The sequence below is a fragment of the Musa acuminata genome, chromosome BXJ2-8 (genome assembly GCF_036884655.1).
Source record: "Musa acuminata AAA Group cultivar baxijiao chromosome BXJ2-8, Cavendish_Baxijiao_AAA, whole genome shotgun sequence".
NCBI classification, from domain to species: domain Eukaryota; kingdom Viridiplantae; phylum Streptophyta; class Magnoliopsida; order Zingiberales; family Musaceae; genus Musa; species Musa acuminata.
This window is the reverse complement of record NC_088345.1, coordinates 45,413,055-45,431,869: the sequence shown is the minus strand read 5'-3', so window position 1 is coordinate 45,431,869 and position 18,815 is coordinate 45,413,055. Positions and strand designations below refer to the sequence as shown.

The window sequence follows — 18,815 nt, the reverse complement described above, 5'->3', positions numbered from 1 at the left end:
TCATAAAGTCAAACACAAAAATATTTTATTTCAAAAATTAATCATCATAAATCATACAAAAATAAAAAATAATAATCATAAATAGATTAATATCCCACAAGAGAAATTTGGATAAAATTGGTGAAACTTCAAAGAGTTATAACAGATTCAATACAAAAATATCTTATTTTAAAAATTAATCATCTTAAATTCATATAAAAATAAAAAATGATAATTAAAATATTAGCATCTCACCCTAATAGTTCTATATAAGTTTGCTAAAAATTCAAAAAAAGTTACACTCGAATTATACTAAATAGTCATCCTAAATGCATACAAAAAATAAAATAATAATAATAATAATAAATATATTATCATCTTATTCTTGTAGTTCAAGAGAAGTTTGGATGAGTTTGGTAAAAATTCAAAACTCATCACATATTCAACATAAAAATATTTTATTTAAAAAGTAATCATCCTAAATTCATATAAGAAATAAAAAAATGATAATAAATATATTCACATCTCATCGTAGTAGTTCAAGAGAAATTTGAGTAGGTTTAGTAAAAATTCAAAGAGTTACACTTGATAACAGATTTAACCAAAAACATTCTATTTAAGAAATTAATTACTATAAATTCATAAAAAAATTATATATATATATATATATATATATATATATATATATATATTATGATCTCATAGTTCTCGAGAAGTTTAGATATATTTGATAAAAATTTAACATGTTATATTTGATCACCAATTCAATCAAAAGGGGGTAATCTTTAAAAATTTATTCACCCCCAAATATTATAAAAAAGAATATCTTGGAATGATATACTAGTAGTTTAAAAAAATTTGAATTGGTTCGATGAAAATATCTTTATTATACTCTCAGTTACACTCTCATAAATTCTTGAAATAGTCCTACAAAAATATTATTAAGATTTAAAAAAAAATAATGTCTCTTAAAAAAAATAAATATAGTGATACCATATGATAAAAACTTAATACAAGAGATTTTTTTTAGTAAATTACCCATTGATGTTTATGTTCTAATAGTGCCATATTATGGTGGAAACGATACCAAACCATTCCTAAGATTAGTCTTGTTAAGAGGCACTCTTAGACAACACAAGTAAAAAAAAAAACGATTCCAAAGCTTAAGACCAAAAAGTTGAAGCACGTTGCTTGACACCTTGGGAAGACGAGCTCATATAATCTAATTATAATGATCTACCTATACATTTTTAATGTACATTGATGGAAAAAATATTCCTATCAATAAAGATTAATTAATACATGACAACCCAATAAACATGAGAAGGACGAAAAATAAATAGTAAGGAAATATTTTATTCATGCTTCAAAATATTTTTCAAGTTAAATATATTAAAAAAGTCCACTAAATTATAACTGTTTATTAAAATTATTACCTTAATCTTCATGTAGGTTGATGGCATGATGAGCATATCAATTCTCGAGTGAACATTTGAGTCATAATAGACTTCTTATGTTATGTGTGCTAACATCCACTGTATCATATATATATTAAATATAAATTTATATTAAAAAAAAAGGAGGAATATGTATTTGAAAATTTCACCATTAAATAAAATCCAACTTGAACCCGAGCCGTGGTTTTACACACGGTCGGGTTCGGTTCGGGTTCAACCGGTCTGGTTCAATTGGTGTCGAACCGGTCCGTACTATTGCGTGGTTTATTTAAGAATTTGTCGGATCTTAACCCCTCCCTATAAGTCGAATCTCCGCGACACCATCACCACCGCCTCCTCTCGGAAACCACTTCCCGGCGGTCGTCGCATCTGCAGTCGCCGGTAAAGAGAGACTCGGATCCCATTCAGGGGGGGAGTAAGGGAGGAGATGGGGAACGTGAGCGGGAGGGATGGGGTCGAGGACGGCGGCGACGAGGACGCCTCCGTTCGATCGAGATCCGACGCCGATCCCGGCTCTACCCACGTCCGCCGCGTCCGATCCGTCGATTCCGTCGAGAGCTGGCCGCCGGAGAGCCCCGGCCGCTCCCGATCCCCTCTCATGTTCGCTCCCCAGGTGACAATCGCGATGCTGCTGGTGATGGTTTTTGGTGCTGTTTGCCTCTTGTTGTTCCTTCATGGCTGTTTTGAGGCTTCCTCTTCTCGAGTTAACGCCATCATCTTATATGAATACATCATGAGATTTAGACATCTGACTTCAGGTAATGATGCCCGATTAGGTTACGAACGGAGTACTGTGATTATATGGGGAGGTCATTGCAACTTGTCATATCTTAAGGTATATGGTAGGTATTATCAATTTAACTGTGAAGTGAATAAGATAGCGAGAGAACCATATCTTCAAGTTAAAAAGATAATGAAATCCTGAGAACAGTAGCCAAGTGTGTCCGAGCTTACATGATAGTAGAACATAGCAGGAAAAGAATTCGATTGATTGAGAAATGTTAGAACAATGTCCTTAGGATTATAGATTAGTTTATACGAGGCTATATGCTATGCAAGAAAGTCATCACAGAATCTGAGAAGTTTTAGCATAGGAGATTAGGTTTATTAGATTTCTTTGATCGATAGCTGCTTTTACTTTGTGGCTAAACTAAAGAGGTGCCCATGTATTAACAATTAAATTATGTTTATTCTTTGAATATTATGAAATATCTTACAGAGAACTAAATTTCTCAAAATTCAAGAAACCTAACAAATTAAATAATTCTGACACTTACATGATATTTCAGACAATCCATAAGATGAAGAGTTTAAACTTCTAATATAGCGATGAATTATTTATTGTTTGCATGATGATGGTAGTCTAGTCCACCTTTTTTTTGAGTAGAAGGTAAATTAAATTACTTTTGAAGCGTAGTACAGCCAAAACCTTGCTAATCTGAGTACAAAAGTGAAAATAACTCTAGAGGCCAGTTAATTCTCCAGATTTTATCAGGTAGGAAAAAAAGGAAAAAAGAAACAAATAGCAACTCCTAGCCTCGTCCATCTGAAATACTTGTGATTACCTCATGTGACCTGATTTTGTAACTGTGTCAACTGGCTTGATCTACATGTAAATATTACTGGCATCAATTTACTGCAGTTGTTTTGCTGAATATGTGGCCCTATGGTCTCTAGGAGTCCCTGTTTAAAAGTTGTCTCTACTTTTGAAGCTGCAACTGTGGCATCCTTGATTTTGCAGACAGTTCCAATATGTATCTGTTAGAGGGGACTAGTGATGAGTCAAACTAATTTGTAGCTGCGACATAAGGTAGCAAATTTTCAAAGATAATTAAAAAAGGAAAGAAGAATGAAGCGAATTTGCTCAGTGTCATTGTTGGAAAAGCATTCCCATAGCCAACCCAGAGTAGTTTCTTTAAGACTCTTTGTTGTTGGAAAATTAACACAATTTTCTGCTTCCAGTTTTAGCATGAAATCACCTGAAACTGAATTGCACTGGTACAAAAATCTGTATGCATAATTGGGAAGGTAGTGCGGTTAGTGAAAGGCATGCACTCATATAACCAGACTGCATATTCCTCTTCCATCCTTTACTTTTTCTTTTTATCTACTGACACATCCATAAATACAGGCATGAGTTAATGGGCTATCATAAGTTTCTTGAAAAAGGGTGCCTCTTTACTCACTGCAGAAGCTGGTTGATGTAAGTGGGTAAAGAAGCCAATTGGCCTTGTTCCCAAAGTGTTTTTCTGTCATGAGAGTTAAGCTCCTCTCAGGATACTGTGATCTTCACCTATTTAGGTTGCCTATAAATAGTTGATAAATTAGAATATTGACATTTTTTTTTCAATTTCCATAATGATGATGATCCACATTTTTTTTCCATAGTATTTATACAATACATAGGCACCGGACATATGTACCATATGTTTTAGTTCTATTGACATTTAAGATGATCTATTCCTGTCCCTTCCCTCCAATCGTTTAGGACTGTGTTAAGTCTTCTCACTGATATCCTTGCTCTTTCGAAAAAAAGATGAGAAATCTTTTCTTTTTTTCGGTTTCTACATGTCCAGCATCTTTTTAAAGGATGTTTTTGTGGTAACTGGCTAATATGTTGAAAGAACAGAATACTTTTCTTAATCCATACATGTGTACTTGAAACTAGTGTTATGTAATGCTTTATGGTAGTCCTTCTCGAGACAGTCGTCAGGGTTTGATATCTTCTGCTTTGCTGGCCTTTGTTGTTATAATACACTTTGATAGGTTATATGGATGTCAAGCTCATTTGGTACCATGAATTATATTGTTTCAACCTGGTAGCTCACTGAATCCATCATGTTTAAAGTTCTATATGTTTGGAGTTTTATTTTGAGTGTTCAATGTAATTAAAGACTAACTGGTTGAATTCTTCATTCTGCATTCCTTAGCACAGAGCAACATTTCAAAGGTTTCACTTTCTGATCTAATTGTCATACATAATCAGAAGCAGGGTTTTTAATTTCGAATGATACCACCTGTACCAGGCGATATATACCAATCGGTTAGCAGACCGGTACATGGACCGCCCACTATCGGACGGTACGGGAGAAGGAAGAAGAGAGAGAAGAAAAGGGAGAACCTGGAGATCCGTCGTTGCTCTCTCTCGACGATCCCGATCCGTCGCCGCCCTCCCTCGTCGGACACCGCTGATAAGATGTCGTCTCCTCCTCGTTTGAGGTGACGAGGCCTCAGCATCGTCAGCGACTTTTCCCAATCCGCGCAGGGAGAAGAAGCCTCAGCATGGAGAGAAGAAACCTCGGCGACGTTGCTGAGGCTCGGCGGGGAGACCTCGGCATCGTCGGCGACTTCTCCTAACCCGCGCGAGGAGAAGAAGCCTCGGCGTGGGGAGAAGAAACCTCAGCGACGTTGTCGAGGCTTCGTGAGGAGAAGAAACGACGCGACGTCACCCCTTTTTTATTATATATATATATATATATATATATATATATATATATATATATATATATATATATATATATATATATATATATATATATATATACTGAGCAGTACACTAGAGCGTACCGCTCAATATACTTATACCATACCGTACCGAGCTGAACTCGATACTCCGGTACGGTACGAAATTACGAACCTTGATCAGAAGTCTTGTAGTATATTAGTTCTAAAATATCATCCATGTTTAGATAATTCAAATATATTTTCTGTTTATGCACGAATGATGTTAACTTTGTATTTCTTTAGTGGCCATATCATAATCTTTCTTTCTGGAAGTCTTTCTATCGTGCCACAAAAAAATGGGCTGTATGTGCCATTCAGAAGATATTTAAGGCATATTTTTGTTCTCCCTACCTAATATGCTTGAATAGGATGAACAATTTTATAATCTGACCGATAACTTTTGATCTTGCCTATTATGCTTTAAAATTCTCTAATTGAACTGATATATTATGAGGTCCATGATTGAGTGAACATGACTGTTGTTTCATGTGTTATGAGTTACCGATCAAGAAATTATGCCATAAGTTAGCATGTCTATCTCTGTCAAAGAACAAAATTGATAAATGTATGTTTCAGGTTCCCGTACCACCCTTGCATGGAGCTGCTGATGCCCCTCCTGTATTTAATCAACTATGGATGAATGAGCCTGATCAACTCTCGGATGGTCCCCTTGAAAAGGGAATTCCAACACTGATAACATGGAACCGAGGGGGAAATGTTGTCCTCGTAGAAGGATCATGGGACGACTGGACTTCAAGGTCAGTTTTTTTTTTTCCTTAGGTCAGTGTATTTTGATTTGTAACCGAGAGACAAATAATGAAAATTATGAATTTGTCAACTTTTACCATTCAGGAAGCATTTGCAGAGGTCAGGCAAGGACCATGCCATTTTAATGGTTCTCCCTTCGGGAGTATACCGATACAAGTTCATCGTGGATGGACAATTAAAATACATTCCTGATCTTCCTTTTGTTAGTGATGAGACGGGGAACATCACTAATCTCCTTGATGTCCATGTGAGTATTTTTTTTCTTCTTTTATTTTGCATAAAATTGTTTCTTCAGGAGTGGTATGCTTTTAACTAAATGAGAATCCTTGACACCTGATTCCTGGGAAAATGATGTTGCACATCTTTATCATGTCATAAGTGGATTAGGTTGAATCTATGACTTGGATCTTGTCTTATCTCTACTTCTGCTGCTGGAAACTAGATAGCTCTTTTCTTATCATATTTTCTTTTATCCAGGATTATGTTCCTGAAAATGTGGAGAGCATTTCTGAATTTGATTTGCCGCCCTCACCTGACTCCAGCTACAGTTGGTCGCTCACAGATGAAGATTTTGCCAAGGAACCGCCACTCGTTCCATCCCAGCTGCACCTTACCGTTCTTGGGATGCAGAACACTGATGAAGAAGCGTCGCGGAAGCCCCAGCACGTGGTCCTCAACCATCTTTTCATAGAGAAAGGATCCTCTTCCCAGTCGATGGTGGCCCTTGGCCTGAGCCATAGGTTCCAGTCCAAGTATGTGACCGTCGTTCTTTACAAACCTGTGAGAAGGTGACGCATTCCTCAGCTTCTTTGCACCGCCGAAACACGCTGCTGCTGCTACTAACATGGGGTTGATTTGTATTCGGTAATTGGCCATCAATTGCCACCATAACCTCTCTCCGCTCAGGTACTTACTACTCCAAAGCTTCCACGGAACCTTTCTTCTTCCACGTTCTTCTTCTTTGCTCAGCCAGATGTGACCCATCTTTTTTACCTTTGTTTTTCGATGACTTGTACCTGCTCCCGAGTGAAGTCAGTCCACCAACCACTGTCAAATCCAAAACCAGGTCATTTTCGATTTGTTAACCTTCTTTTTCTCTTTTTTTTGCTCTTATTATTTGCTTTTGCGTTGTGAAAGACATGACATCTGACCCTTGTGATGAGAATTGTACAATTTACTTTCGTAGCAGCATAATAATGCGTCCACAAAAAATCTCTTCTTTGTTTTTCTTGCATGAGATGTTCGCATTGTTAATGAACTTTTATGTTCTATGAAAGACAAAAGAGTCGAGCAGTCTCTGCCTGAGAAGGGAAAAAATGTCGCCGGAGGCAAGCACATGGTGGCGCAAGAAGCGGCGGCGGGCGGTGGCCATGGAGCACAGCTTTCAAAGGGGCCACGCCACGTGAGATATCCTTTTTGTCATCGATGTGGCCAACACTTTGCGAGCTGCTTATAAGAAGCCCAGACTTTAAAGTGGAGGGATGTAAAGCCAATAATTCTGTGTTAAGCTTAGAAATTAACATGAACCGAGAATGAATCGGGTCTGGTCGATCGACCTAAATCGCCCTAATGAACCGGTCCGGCCGCATCTCTTTTCGAACCAGATCGATTGGGTGATATCCTTTTAGAGGGAAATATATAATAATAATAAAGGCTGATCCTTCAATGGGATCCAAACCCAGTGTGTCGGGAGGTGACATGGCTCTCCTCCTACCTCCCCTCCCTCTCCTTCGCTCCTTCCGCCGCCTCCTCTCATCCTGCCCTTTCCCATCCCATTGCAGCAACCCTCCGTAAGTATTCTTCCAAATCTCTTTCCCTTTCCTTTCTTTCTTTATTGAGGTGAATCTTGTTTTTTGTGTACTTATTTCCACACTCAGCATGCATGTTTCGTTTCAGTTTATTTTCACTCCGTGTGCTTTTGTTTCTAATTATTGCCGTTTGTTGGTTTGTTGCTGTTGCTGCCTTGGGCTTGCTTCTTAGGTGTTGATTATGAGTAGCATTAGATCAATATGTCACCTTTTCCTGTAAGCAAAATCAGGTTGTGGGATGATGTTTGTCGTTTTAGCTTAATATCGTCTATTGAGTTGTCTGTCTGAATCACTATACAGATGCAGGAAGAGGATCTAATTCAATTCCATTTGATATGTCATGTTCTTGGAGCTGCCTAATTTCTGTGACCACTAATTTATCATGGGAATGACTATATATAGGTCTACTTGTTTCTTAGATTCTTCCTTTTGAATTGGAAGTACTCACTATGATTGGTGTAGCCACGTTTTGATGTTACTCTTTCCAGCTTTGAGGTTGCAGAGGAGTCTTGTCCTTCGAGCAAGACCCTTTAATAGAGAGAGCATTTCCTCACCATTCGGCCTTCGGGAAGAGGAGATTGGTAACAGTTTGTGCTTCTTCGGATCCTGATGGAAAGGATGGAATCGGACCTGAGGCTGTGTCAGTGGAGAACCTCCCTCTGGAGTCGAAGCTGCAAATGAGACTCGAGCAGAAGTTGAAGATGAAGCTTGCCAACAAGATACGGCTTCGGCAGAATAGGCTCTTGCGCAAGCAGAGGATGAGGAAGAAGGGGCGATGGCCGCCTTCCAAGATGCCTTTGCAGGTTTGGAGCTGCCTCTTCATTTACCAATCTGCAACCTTGCATTGTGTGTTCTTTCACTAAATACTTATCTGAATTTTTTTTTATTTTGCTTGCATGTTCCTACGCTTGAACAACATTGACTTTGTTTATGAAATCCTTGTGAGATGTTTTTCTTTATTTAGCTTTACAGGAAATTCAATCAACAACATGATAATCCAGATATTTAAATTTGTCCATGTACTTAAATGTTTAATGATCAGTTTCTTTTCCTCCAAGTGTAGAACATAATTTCCTTTTTGTAAATTTCTTGGAACCAAATGAAATTGATTCATAAAGAGGCATTAATGGAGTTCTTCATCTCTTAAGTTATAAATTGAGACTTTATCTGCTTAGTGATTGGAAATTAAAAATGTATATTGATTGTGATCTTGGTCATGCTTGATTCACCTTTCCTCTATATTTCCTCATGTTGGATAAGATAACATCATGATACTTTTTCTCACTAACTGTAGATATTCATTCATTAATATAAATTGAACGTAACCCTTTAATTTTTCTGCTTCATCATTGAGAAATCCAGGATAGAAAAAAAAAATAATTACCTCATTTCTCTGCATAATAGAAGTCAAAAGTCTAGTAGTAAGAATTATAAGCTTATATATAAACCATAGAAAATTTGGTTTGCTTGATGCTTAGCTAAGCTATCATCTTTACAGCTGTGCCTCTATGTAGTTGTGCTTACATATCAAAGCAGCAACCCTTAGAAATCATTCACAGGAATGATAAGGTCAGTCTAATTCTCCATGACAGCTTTCCATTTTTCACTAAACAACTGACCAAAGTATTGGAATCATTCTCCATGACAATTCTCCCTCCATTCTTTGTTATGGAGAGATGAGGTTGGTCCATCCTACCAAATCCACATAGTTTGGTCATCAAGGCAATCCAAGTTCATTCATTCCTCATACCCAACAACCTCAACTCAACAGATCCTTTATTTGCTCAAGATCTTCAACCACTATTGTCATCCCAATAGCCATTCATGATATCTCACTTTGGGATAAAAGTCTGTAGCTTTGGCCAATTAGGGAACAAGATTTTCCATCATCATATGAGCTGTCCTAGAAAGATCTACTTCAATCTTTACTGGTCTCCATTACAGTAGAAGTCAGTTAATGTTCAACTATCAGACTTCAGACATCCCTGTCAAGAAGGAAACAAACAGTTTTCATGCTGGAAAATGTTTGCTGAATCTTTCTTTAATGTGTGGTAGACTACACACAGTCATTGCAGGTTGGTCATGGGATCCCCAAGGATTGGCATGAGGAGCCATAAAGGTTCTCATGATAGGACAATTCTCAAGTGTTGCAACATGAAGTTGCTTTTAGGAAGAGACTTTATGTACAGACACTAAAAGGAAATAAAAGATCCAACCATGTGTTGAATGCTAGAACAAGATGTTGCATGCTGTAAAGCTCATTCCTTGGCATCTCCTTCCACTTTGGCAGCTCCGCAGATACATACCCTTGCTTTTTTGCCTTTTGTTTAATGTGCTTTGTTGCCAGCTTTACTCTTCTCTTCTCTTTACAGTTTGTCTCTCTTCTCTTCTCTTCTCTTTGGACATTCCACCACGGCAAGAGAAGTAGTACAAACAGATGGGAACAGAGAAGAGGAGAGAGAGAGAGATCAGGATGGAGGAGTTCAGCTACGAGGACATCAAGACTGCAACAGGAAGCTTTGCTGTCGAGCAGTTGATCGGTAAGGGAAGCCATGGGAGTGTCTACAGAGGCAGGCTCAGAGGCGGACAGGTCGTGGCAGTGAAGAAGCCATTGGGACCGATTCAGTCCTCTAAAGATGAAGCCAATCTGGACAACGAGATCGACATCCTCGCTTCTGTGAAGAACCCAAGCATCGTCGAGCTCATTGGTGTCAGCCAGAGTCCTACCACCAAGCTGCTCGTCATGGAGTTCATGCACAATGGCTCCCTCCATGACCTCCTCCACTCGTCCCCGAGCCCGCCTTCGTGGCCTCGACGCGCACTCATGGCTCTCCAGGCCGCTCGCGCCGTCCTTTCGCTCCACGAGACGTCGCCGTCGGTCATCCACCGCGACATCAAGTCAGCCAATATCTTGATGGACGGCGAAGGCAACGCGAAGCTGGCTGACTTCAGCCTCGCGGTGAGAGCCGACGGATTTCGGCCACCCAACTCAACGGTGCCGGCGGGTACCATCGGCTACCTGGATCCGTGCTACGCCGAGTCCGGAAAGCTTGGCCCCGAGAGCGACGTGTTCAGCTTCGGGGTGGTCTTGTTGGAGCTCGTCAGCTCCAGGAAGGTGATGGACATGGAGCGCGATCCTCCTTCGATCGTCGCGTGGGCACTGCCGGTCATAAGAGATGGTCGGCTTGCCGACGTCTGCGACAGGAGAGTAGCGTTGCCGGACTACACGAAGACGCCGATCGCTCGTATGCTAAGCGTAGCCGAGCGATGCGTCGCAGAGAAGGTAGAGAGAAGGCCGTCGATGGGAGAGGTTGTGAGAGAGCTGCAAGGGGTGGTGGAGTGCATGATGATATGGCCATGGATGAGGTTTAAGGTCTTCGAGAGTGTGCACAGGTGTGTCCGGGCATGGAGGAGGTGTGCCAGGAAGAGGGTCACCACTACAACAAAGATCGTTTGCAGGGATCACTCGGTTGATGGTGGGACTGAGGAGATGGCCATGGTGGAAAGATGAAGCCAACTCTCTCCTTCTTACTTGGGAGTGCTCATTTCAGCAAGGAGGTGATGCCTCTCGAACATCACCAACAGCATTGTTTTCGTGATTGAAGGAGGGCATGCACTTCACATGATCTCTGGTTGGCATTGAGCCATAAGAATGTTTGATTATATATTCAAGAACAAGTTATCACTCAATCTTACTACTTAAAATTTTTTGTTATATAATCTTAATTTTTACTTTAATTAATCTATCTTTTTCTTATAGATCGCATAGGATCATCATCGAAGATCGATTGATTCTTTACCGAGGAATATGATATCGTAAGAATTATATAATTTAGACAAAATCAACTAAGCGAATCTTTTAGTATGATAGCATTATAGTGGTTAGACTAAGTACAAATAAGCATTTTATATAAGTATAAAAAATTAATGTTGATAATTCTAAATTGGCTTGCAGTTGGTGGGAGGAGTCAAATATAAACTTTGGCGCCAAGCCATCAACCGTTGACTCAACGGCCAAACTTGGGGCGGAGGCAACGCCATGGATTTCGCAGTCGAAGCTCTTCTTTTAATGTAGATCGGCACGACCTGTCACATAAGGTCTTCTCCCACCGCCAGCCTCGATGGCCACACCCATCCTTTCTTCCCTGTCTCGGTCGATCCATGAGTTGGAGACCGCAATCTGTACCTCCTCCCATCCATGGACCCGCGTCCGGGACGACCTGAACCGGCTCGAGAGCACGCTGCGGCGCGTTCAGGCGGTCGTTGACCAGGCGGAGGAGAGGCAGTGGCGAGACGAGCGCGTGAGGAGCTGGCTAGCGGAGCTCCGGGGCGTCGCCTGTGATGCTGAGGACGTGCTCGACGAGCTCGATTTCGAGGTGTCGCGGCCACCACGAAGCTCTCCCGCCTCTGGGGAGGAAGAAGAGGTACACAGCTCAGTCACCTCCCTGTCATGCGAAATCGAAAAGATACGGGGTCGGTTCGGTGAGACATTAGAACAAACAGATGGCCTTTGGCTGAAGGCAACCGAGAGGATATGGCCACGATGTGGTGAGTTCGTCGTGAAACAAACCGAGGTGTTCGGTCGAGAGGAAGACAAGAAGAAGGTGACCGAGTTGGTGCTGTCCGAAACGCCAGAGAACCCCCCCGTCATCGCCATCGTTGGATCACCTGGAGCAGGGAAAACCACCCTTCTCCAGCTCGTGTGCAACGACCCGGGGGTTCGAGAGCACTTCCCCCGTCGGGGATGGGTTCGCATGTCGAGGGATTTCGACGCGACGACGCTGAGAAGAGAGATCATGGAGGCCATCACGTTGAGGGATTGGAGGGTCGAGTTCTCAGGAAAGGGGCACTGGATCTACTCACAACCGAACTATCTCGACCGCTGCATCAAACGCGAGTTGGAGGAAGAAAGATTCTTGCTTGTCTTGGATGATTTCTGTGACGAGAATCTCCATCTCTGGGCGACCGTGAACCTGCAACTGAGCCTCGGACATGGAGGAAGCAAGATCATACTGGCCACAAGCAGTGAAAGAGTCACTGCTGTCACCGAGAACATGCCTCTCTATCATCTCAGTAGCTTACCAGAGGAAAACAGTTGGAGATTGTTCCAAACTCTTGCATTTGGATCCCGAACTGGTCATCCAGAGGCCAATTTGGTTAGAATCGGCAAAGAGATCGTCGAAAAGTGCAAGGGCTCGCCATTGTCTGTAAAAATGCTTGCTGCTCTTCTGCAATCCGAAACTAAAGCAGAGATATGGAGTCGTGTCTCAAAGAGCAACCTTTGGAATGATGCAGATGAGGAAGAGAACCACAATTTGCCTGCTTTGAGGATAAGCTACCACAACCTGCCACCACATTTGCAGTCATGCATCGCATTCTGCTCTGTGTTTCCGAAAGATTTCCTGTTCACGAAAGACCGAATCGTTCGTTTATGGATGGCTCAAGGATTTGTTCATCCTCGAGAAGGGAAGCTATCGGAAGAGATCGGCTCGGAGTACTTCGATGAATTGCTAAGCAGGTCATTCTTTCTGGCCTCGCATGTTGCTGATCAAACCTTTGTGGTGCATCATCTCATTCATGACTTGGCAGAGTTCGTGTTGGGCGAACAGTGTTGCAGGGAGAAGAACATGAAGGTTTGCTCTGTTTCTAAGGAGGCCCGGCATCTTTGTTTGGTCGCTGTGGATTCCCTCGCGGATGTGAATTTGGAGCTGGAAAGTGAAGCTAATTCACTGCGCACAATTCTGCTTGTGATCAAGTCAGTCAATTCGGCATTCAAGAGCAACTGGTGGTACCATTACAATGACGATATAGCTCATCTATCCTTCTCAGATCACTTGTTCCGATATCTGAAATGCTTGAGAGCTTTAGATTTGAGCGACACAGATATCGACCATCTGCCGGATTCAGTTGGCAACATGAAGCTCCTGCGTTTTCTCGGACTCAACAACACTAGAATTCGATGGTTGCCGGAGGAGTTGGGCAAGCTTCACAATCTGCAGACATTGGAGCTGCGAAGTTGTGGTGGTCTGACGGCACTTCCGAAGAGCATTGGGTATCTGACAAACCTCCGTCACGTTGATCTGCTAAATGCCTGCGATCATGTTCATCTGCATCATGGTATCGGGAGGCTTGTCGGTCTGCAAACCTTATCGATAGTTTACATCGGGAAGGAGTCGGAACACTACGTGATAAGAGAGCTGGGGAGGTTGGTGAACCTGAGAGGAGAGCTTCGAATCATTGGCCTCCATAACGTTGATGATGTTGATGATGCCAAGGCGGCCGGATTGATGCACAAAGAACACATAGAGAAGTTGACTCTCCGGTGGTGCGATCCCAATGACGACTGTTACCATCGTGGCGTGGCACCGAGGTCTACAGGATTCAGATGCATGAACTGTCGCATCGAAGCAGCAGTCAGCCATGATGAAGCAGGTGAAGAAGATGAAGCACAACAATGCATGGGGGTGGCGGTAGTGGCGGAAGATGAGGAAGAAGAAGATGACATGTGGATTGACAGAATCGATATCGATGTAGAATGCAAGCCTGACAAGCCGAAGAGAACAAGGGAGGAGATGATACAGTGCCAGAGGAAGATCCAGGAATCACAGGAAGCCATGCTCGAAAGCCTTCGTCCTCATGGCGACCTCAAAGAATTGGTGATTCAGCATTACTACGGCAGCAAACTATCAAGCAGCTGGATGGGCGATCCCGTCTTCTCCGAACTGGCGTCCATTACGCTGGACGACTGCCGCAAATGTGAGATCCTCCCCCCACTCGGGCAGCTGCCATCGCTCAGGCACCTGCTGATAAGATACTTCCCCAGCATCAAGCGCGTCGGCCGCGAGTTCTGCGGCGGCGACGGCGGCGGGGCCGGGGACTCGAAGGCATTCCCGGCCTTGGAGACGCTTGAATTCGACGGCATGTACGAGTGGGAAGAGTGGTGTGGAGTGGAGGATGGTGACTTCCCCTGCCTTCGTCGACTGCTGTTCTGTGGCTGTATGAAACTGAAGAGCTTCCCTGACGCAGTGAGCAGACATGGCATTCCGTGATCAAACGAAGGAGCGAGAGACCAATGCTGTTCGTTCAAAGTCAACCACTGCCGATTCAAACTGTAGTGGATGACAAGTTATCGTCATCCTCACGCAATTAGAACGTCAGCCAGAATCCTGCAGCTGTCATTCACAACTTAAGACTGCATACCGGCGATCAAAGCGTTGGATCGAGTCAATAACCATTAATGAGTATTGTCTGCCGTCAAACCCACACACCGTTTTGTGGCCCGTGGTTTGGTGGTCAAGAATATGGTACAGTCAGTGTCACGTACATCTTGCGTCCTACTTTTGGACTTTCGAGTTGCTTCAATTGTTGACCCTAATGTGAACCACAGCACAACATGATGAGTCGTTCATCAAAGGTTCGATATGATCTCACAAGATTTCTTTGGAAAAGAAGCTTTGGCTACCATTCATCATGTGTATTCCCATCAACATAACAAACACCAGCAGGTGTTCGACCAGAAAACAGAAGAGAAGAGTAACCAAGTGTGACATAGAAAAGGCAGGAAAAGAGTAAGGGAGGAAGAAGAAAGCCGAAGAGCATGTGACGTCTGCTAATCGTCTGCTACATGACGCCCCACGACTCGAGGGTGGGAAAGACCGGCGACAGCAGCGCGGCCAAGTCAAAAGCCGGCGCGTCGGGCGGCGGCCCCAGCGAGCCGCCGTCACCCACATCAGCGGTGCGCTGGTCCAGCAGGAACGCCGACGTGTCGAGCGTCGGCAGGCACAGATACTGCAGGGCCGCGCGCGCGCCCACCGCGGGCCGCACCGGCTCTGGCTTCACCAGCGGTTCCGCCAGCTCCCCGTCGAGCCGGACCCCTGTGATGCGCTGCACCATCTCCCGGAAGTGGGCGGGGTCGGCGTTGATGTAGGTGGTGGGCGACCGCTTTGACGAGCGCGACTTCCGCTTCGAGACCCGCCCCGCGGGAGCGGCGCCCAGAGGGTTCCGGGGAGCGAGCTGGTGGCGGCGGCTGAGGAGGAGGGGGTTGGGGGAGGTGGCGGCGGAAGGGGTGTCGGGGGAAGCGGAGGGCGCGCCTGCGCCAGAGGAAGAGGTGTCCGAGATGGAAGTCCGGAGGGCTCGGGTGAGCGCGTCGTTGTCGCGGGCGAAGGCCTCGCTGATCCACGCCGACTCGAAGCGGTACATCCACGGGTCGAGCACCGAGCAGTTGTCCGCCATCTCCGAGGAGCTGAGGGAAGGCAGTGAAGCGGGTTTGCGTCGTCAGTGGTTGGGGGGCCGTTTTAATGAGCGCGTCGACCGGGCCACGTGTCCTTCAAAGCCGGTCGGATAAACCCGGTTCAGCGGCCGGGTTTTAATTTCTTCCAAGTCCGGTAGGAACATGACGTTGACCGTCAAGCCGCGTCGTCAGCGGGGACCACGCGCGGCGGGGAGGGTTGCTGCGAATCACGCCGCTGGCCACGGCGCCGGCTTCCTCGCTCCCCTTCATAGCCCCTGTTTCTCGACCTATTTACGACACGGACCAGCGCAGAACCTGAAGATGGAGGAGGGTAGTCGGTGCAATTAATTGTAACGTCGATGGCGTTTTAGTGTGTAAAGACGACGGGAAATCAGTGCGCAAGCAATGACGTCACCCGCGGGCCCCTACACTTGACGTGGTATGACGTGGGTTGCCGCTCTGGTCACGTGCAAGGGAGGACGTCGTGTATCGATGCATCATCACCGTTTGATTAGACAGACAGACGGCCACGATCTGCTGCGTCTCTCCGCCGATAACCATCCATGTTTTATGCTTTTTGCTTTTAAACACAGAAGCCTTCGGTAACACTCCTTTATGTTTCCAGAAAAACCATGCATAAAGAGAAACGCCTCGACCACTTAAATTCTCTACCATTAAAGAAGCCAAAAACATAAAACACAAACAAGGCTTTTTGTTTCTTGTTTCTAAAAACACAGAAGTCACAATTGTGCTGGGAGTCAACATTACGACTCGGTCAAGATGTGGCTGACGGGTGATATATATCACATAATTGCACCATCAATGTAGTGAGTGAGAGAGAGAAGGGAATGTAGCGGACCATAAATCTCTAATTATTTTATTTCTTTGAAGTAGTTGTGGTCTCATCACTGCTCACTATTTTGATGATAATAATCCTAATTCTGTAGCTATCATATGACTATCCAACATTCGCAGCTTAGCAAACTAATCTACATTGATTAGACTAATCCTCATAGTATTATTTCAAGTCATTATCATAATAATTTCGAATGATTATAATATGAGTTTAATCATCTTTTTTTATTATATAAATGAGCACATCACTGAAATTATCAAATCATATTGATTTGCACGAATTTAAAACTCTTTTCATATTAATAAAATCAGATATAGTATGATCTTTGATGTAATTAAATCAACCCAACTAGTTAAGTGATTTCTCTCTCTTTCAAGTCAAATAAGGAGCACCATCTGTGCAATCCACCCAGTCAAACACATTCTAGATGTTATAAACATAACATCACCCAATGTCTTTTGTTTTTCTTGCTCACGATAATTCAATAAGCAATGACATCACCAAATTCTAGAAACTAATCATGGCATGGCTAAGATAAGGGTGCTCATCCAATCCTCCCACCATCGTGGTCTAATACTTTTACCCTGAGCACCTCACCTCAACCTGTTGCAGTCCTGAACACCATCTCGGAGACTGTGAGTGCGTAGGCTGCAAGCCATCCTCGTCTATCCTTACTCGACTCTTGATTCCTCTTGTCCGTGGAATATCGAGACCCAACGATGCTGGTCCCACAAGGACTGGTTCTTGAAGGCCTAGGCCTCCAGTTGTCCCACGGCGAGGGGAAGATGACGATGGGAGATTAATGGCTTGTCTCTCTGCCAACCTCTCCTCATCTGTGTCCGAAGGGTTTGATGACAGATGGAACGCAGCGGTGTGTGCGGACTTTGGGGAGGATTGATTAGGTGTCAGTCGTCTTCTTCTGAAGTGTCGCTGTCAGGTTTGCGTGGAAGGTGTTGACTTACTTAGCTTGAGGAAGAAGGTCAGTGCGTAACATATGAATATGAGATTGATGAATGCCATTTTGTATAATTTCTTTTTATTTTATTCTGAAGATTTCTTTATCTTCATCGATCTCGAATTACATGATATTCTTAAATTTTTAAACATGTCAATTTTGTATTTTCTATATTAAAAATCCCTTAATTTTTGGAGTTAATTTTCTTTTTGTGACTGTATTTTACAGTTGAGTCGAAACTACTAATCCAAAATATTTAATTTTAAATTAATAATATTATATAAAATATTTAATTATTTTTTTTACATTCATTAATTTGATGAAATAAATAATTCATTAATTTGATAAAATTAATCTTTTAGTACCAATTAGGTAGAGATTAATAATAGTACAGATAAGTAGGTCTTATAAATCAACTCGGTTTGTTTTCATATTAAACATATTTAATGGGGAACAAAAGAAAGTGGTGACATTAATTTATAACCTATTTTATCAAATTATAGTGAGAAAAAACTACAATTATTACTATAATAATAATAATTATTATTATTATTATCATCATTTTCGTTATTGTTATTTTACAGGTCGAATTTGGTGCGACGATACAAACAAATGTACTCGGATGGGAGGGAATGCCACCTCAATCGGATGCGGGTCCCACGATAGGGGCAAATGGAAGAACTCGGATAGCGTGGATGCTGTCCGGGTCAAAAAAGGCGATCCACACCTCGAGTTGTGGGCTGCAACCGGGTTCACGGGCTGAGCTCATTCAAGTCGTGTCGCTAACGGAGTCGTGAATGGAGTAATCGGTCACGACATTTAGCGCGACACGAGCGTTTCACCGAGCCCGATTCAATTCCGTCACCAAAACTAAATCACTGTTTCCTAAGACAAAACAATGCTCAATCATAGAGCATAGCAGTCTGACGACATCGATTCAATCGAAACCCTCATCTCCATCAACCATTTCCCGATCGATCTCCCTCGAGCTTTTCGCCTCGCATGGCACAGAGTTTAGAGAGAGAGAGAGAGAGAGGTTTGGTTTTTAGTGGAAGAAAAACAGCCGCAATAGCAGTGGTTGGTGCAGTGCAGCTGCTACATATTTCATCGACACAGCTGGTTGTCTCTCTCGAAGGGCACATCAAATTGCCACTGGCTTTCTGGTTGGCAAGTGTAGCTTCTTATTACCAAGTCAAGGATAAGGTCTGTTCCAATTTTCTCGAAGCTTGTCTATCTATTCATGCCTATTTTCGGGTAC

At 43.0% G+C, this 18,815-nt stretch overlaps 4 protein-coding genes across 4 annotated transcripts; 3 read left to right on the top strand and 1 right to left on the bottom strand.

Annotated features, from left to right (window-relative positions):
• The first annotated feature begins 1,739 nt into the window (after positions 1 to 1,739).
• LOC135619669 (SNF1-related protein kinase regulatory subunit beta-1-like) lies at positions 1,740 to 6,614 on the top strand. The gene is made up of 4 exons (XM_065121906.1): positions 1,740 to 2,049; positions 5,517 to 5,698; positions 5,793 to 5,955; positions 6,186 to 6,614. The coding sequence occupies exons 1-4, from the start codon at positions 1,864 to 1,866 to the stop codon at positions 6,498 to 6,500; spliced, it is 846 nt and encodes a 281-aa protein (XP_064977978.1). The 5' UTR covers positions 1,740 to 1,863; the 3' UTR covers positions 6,501 to 6,614.
• A 1,566-nt stretch (positions 6,615 to 8,180) lies between these two features.
• Positions 8,181 to 11,246, top strand: LOC135619668 (serine/threonine-protein kinase-like protein At5g23170). The gene is made up of 2 exons (XM_065121905.1): positions 8,181 to 8,319; positions 9,889 to 11,246. The coding sequence occupies exon 2, from the start codon at positions 9,954 to 9,956 to the stop codon at positions 11,025 to 11,027; it is 1,074 nt and encodes a 357-aa protein (XP_064977977.1). The 5' UTR covers positions 8,181 to 8,319; positions 9,889 to 9,953; the 3' UTR covers positions 11,028 to 11,246.
• A 376-nt stretch (positions 11,247 to 11,622) lies between these two features.
• Positions 11,623 to 15,072, top strand: LOC135619664 (putative disease resistance protein At3g14460). The gene has a single exon (XM_065121897.1). It carries the CDS (start codon positions 11,638 to 11,640, stop codon positions 14,563 to 14,565), a length of 2,928 nt encoding a protein of 975 aa, XP_064977969.1. The 5' UTR covers positions 11,623 to 11,637; the 3' UTR covers positions 14,566 to 15,072.
• LOC103995381 (calmodulin-binding protein 25-like) lies at positions 14,952 to 15,797 on the bottom strand. Its single transcript, XM_009415950.3, has one exon. It carries the CDS (start codon positions 15,746 to 15,748, stop codon positions 15,137 to 15,139), a length of 612 nt encoding a protein of 203 aa, XP_009414225.2. The 5' UTR covers positions 15,749 to 15,797; the 3' UTR covers positions 14,952 to 15,136.
• Between the last annotated feature and the right edge of the window lie 3,018 nt (positions 15,798 to 18,815).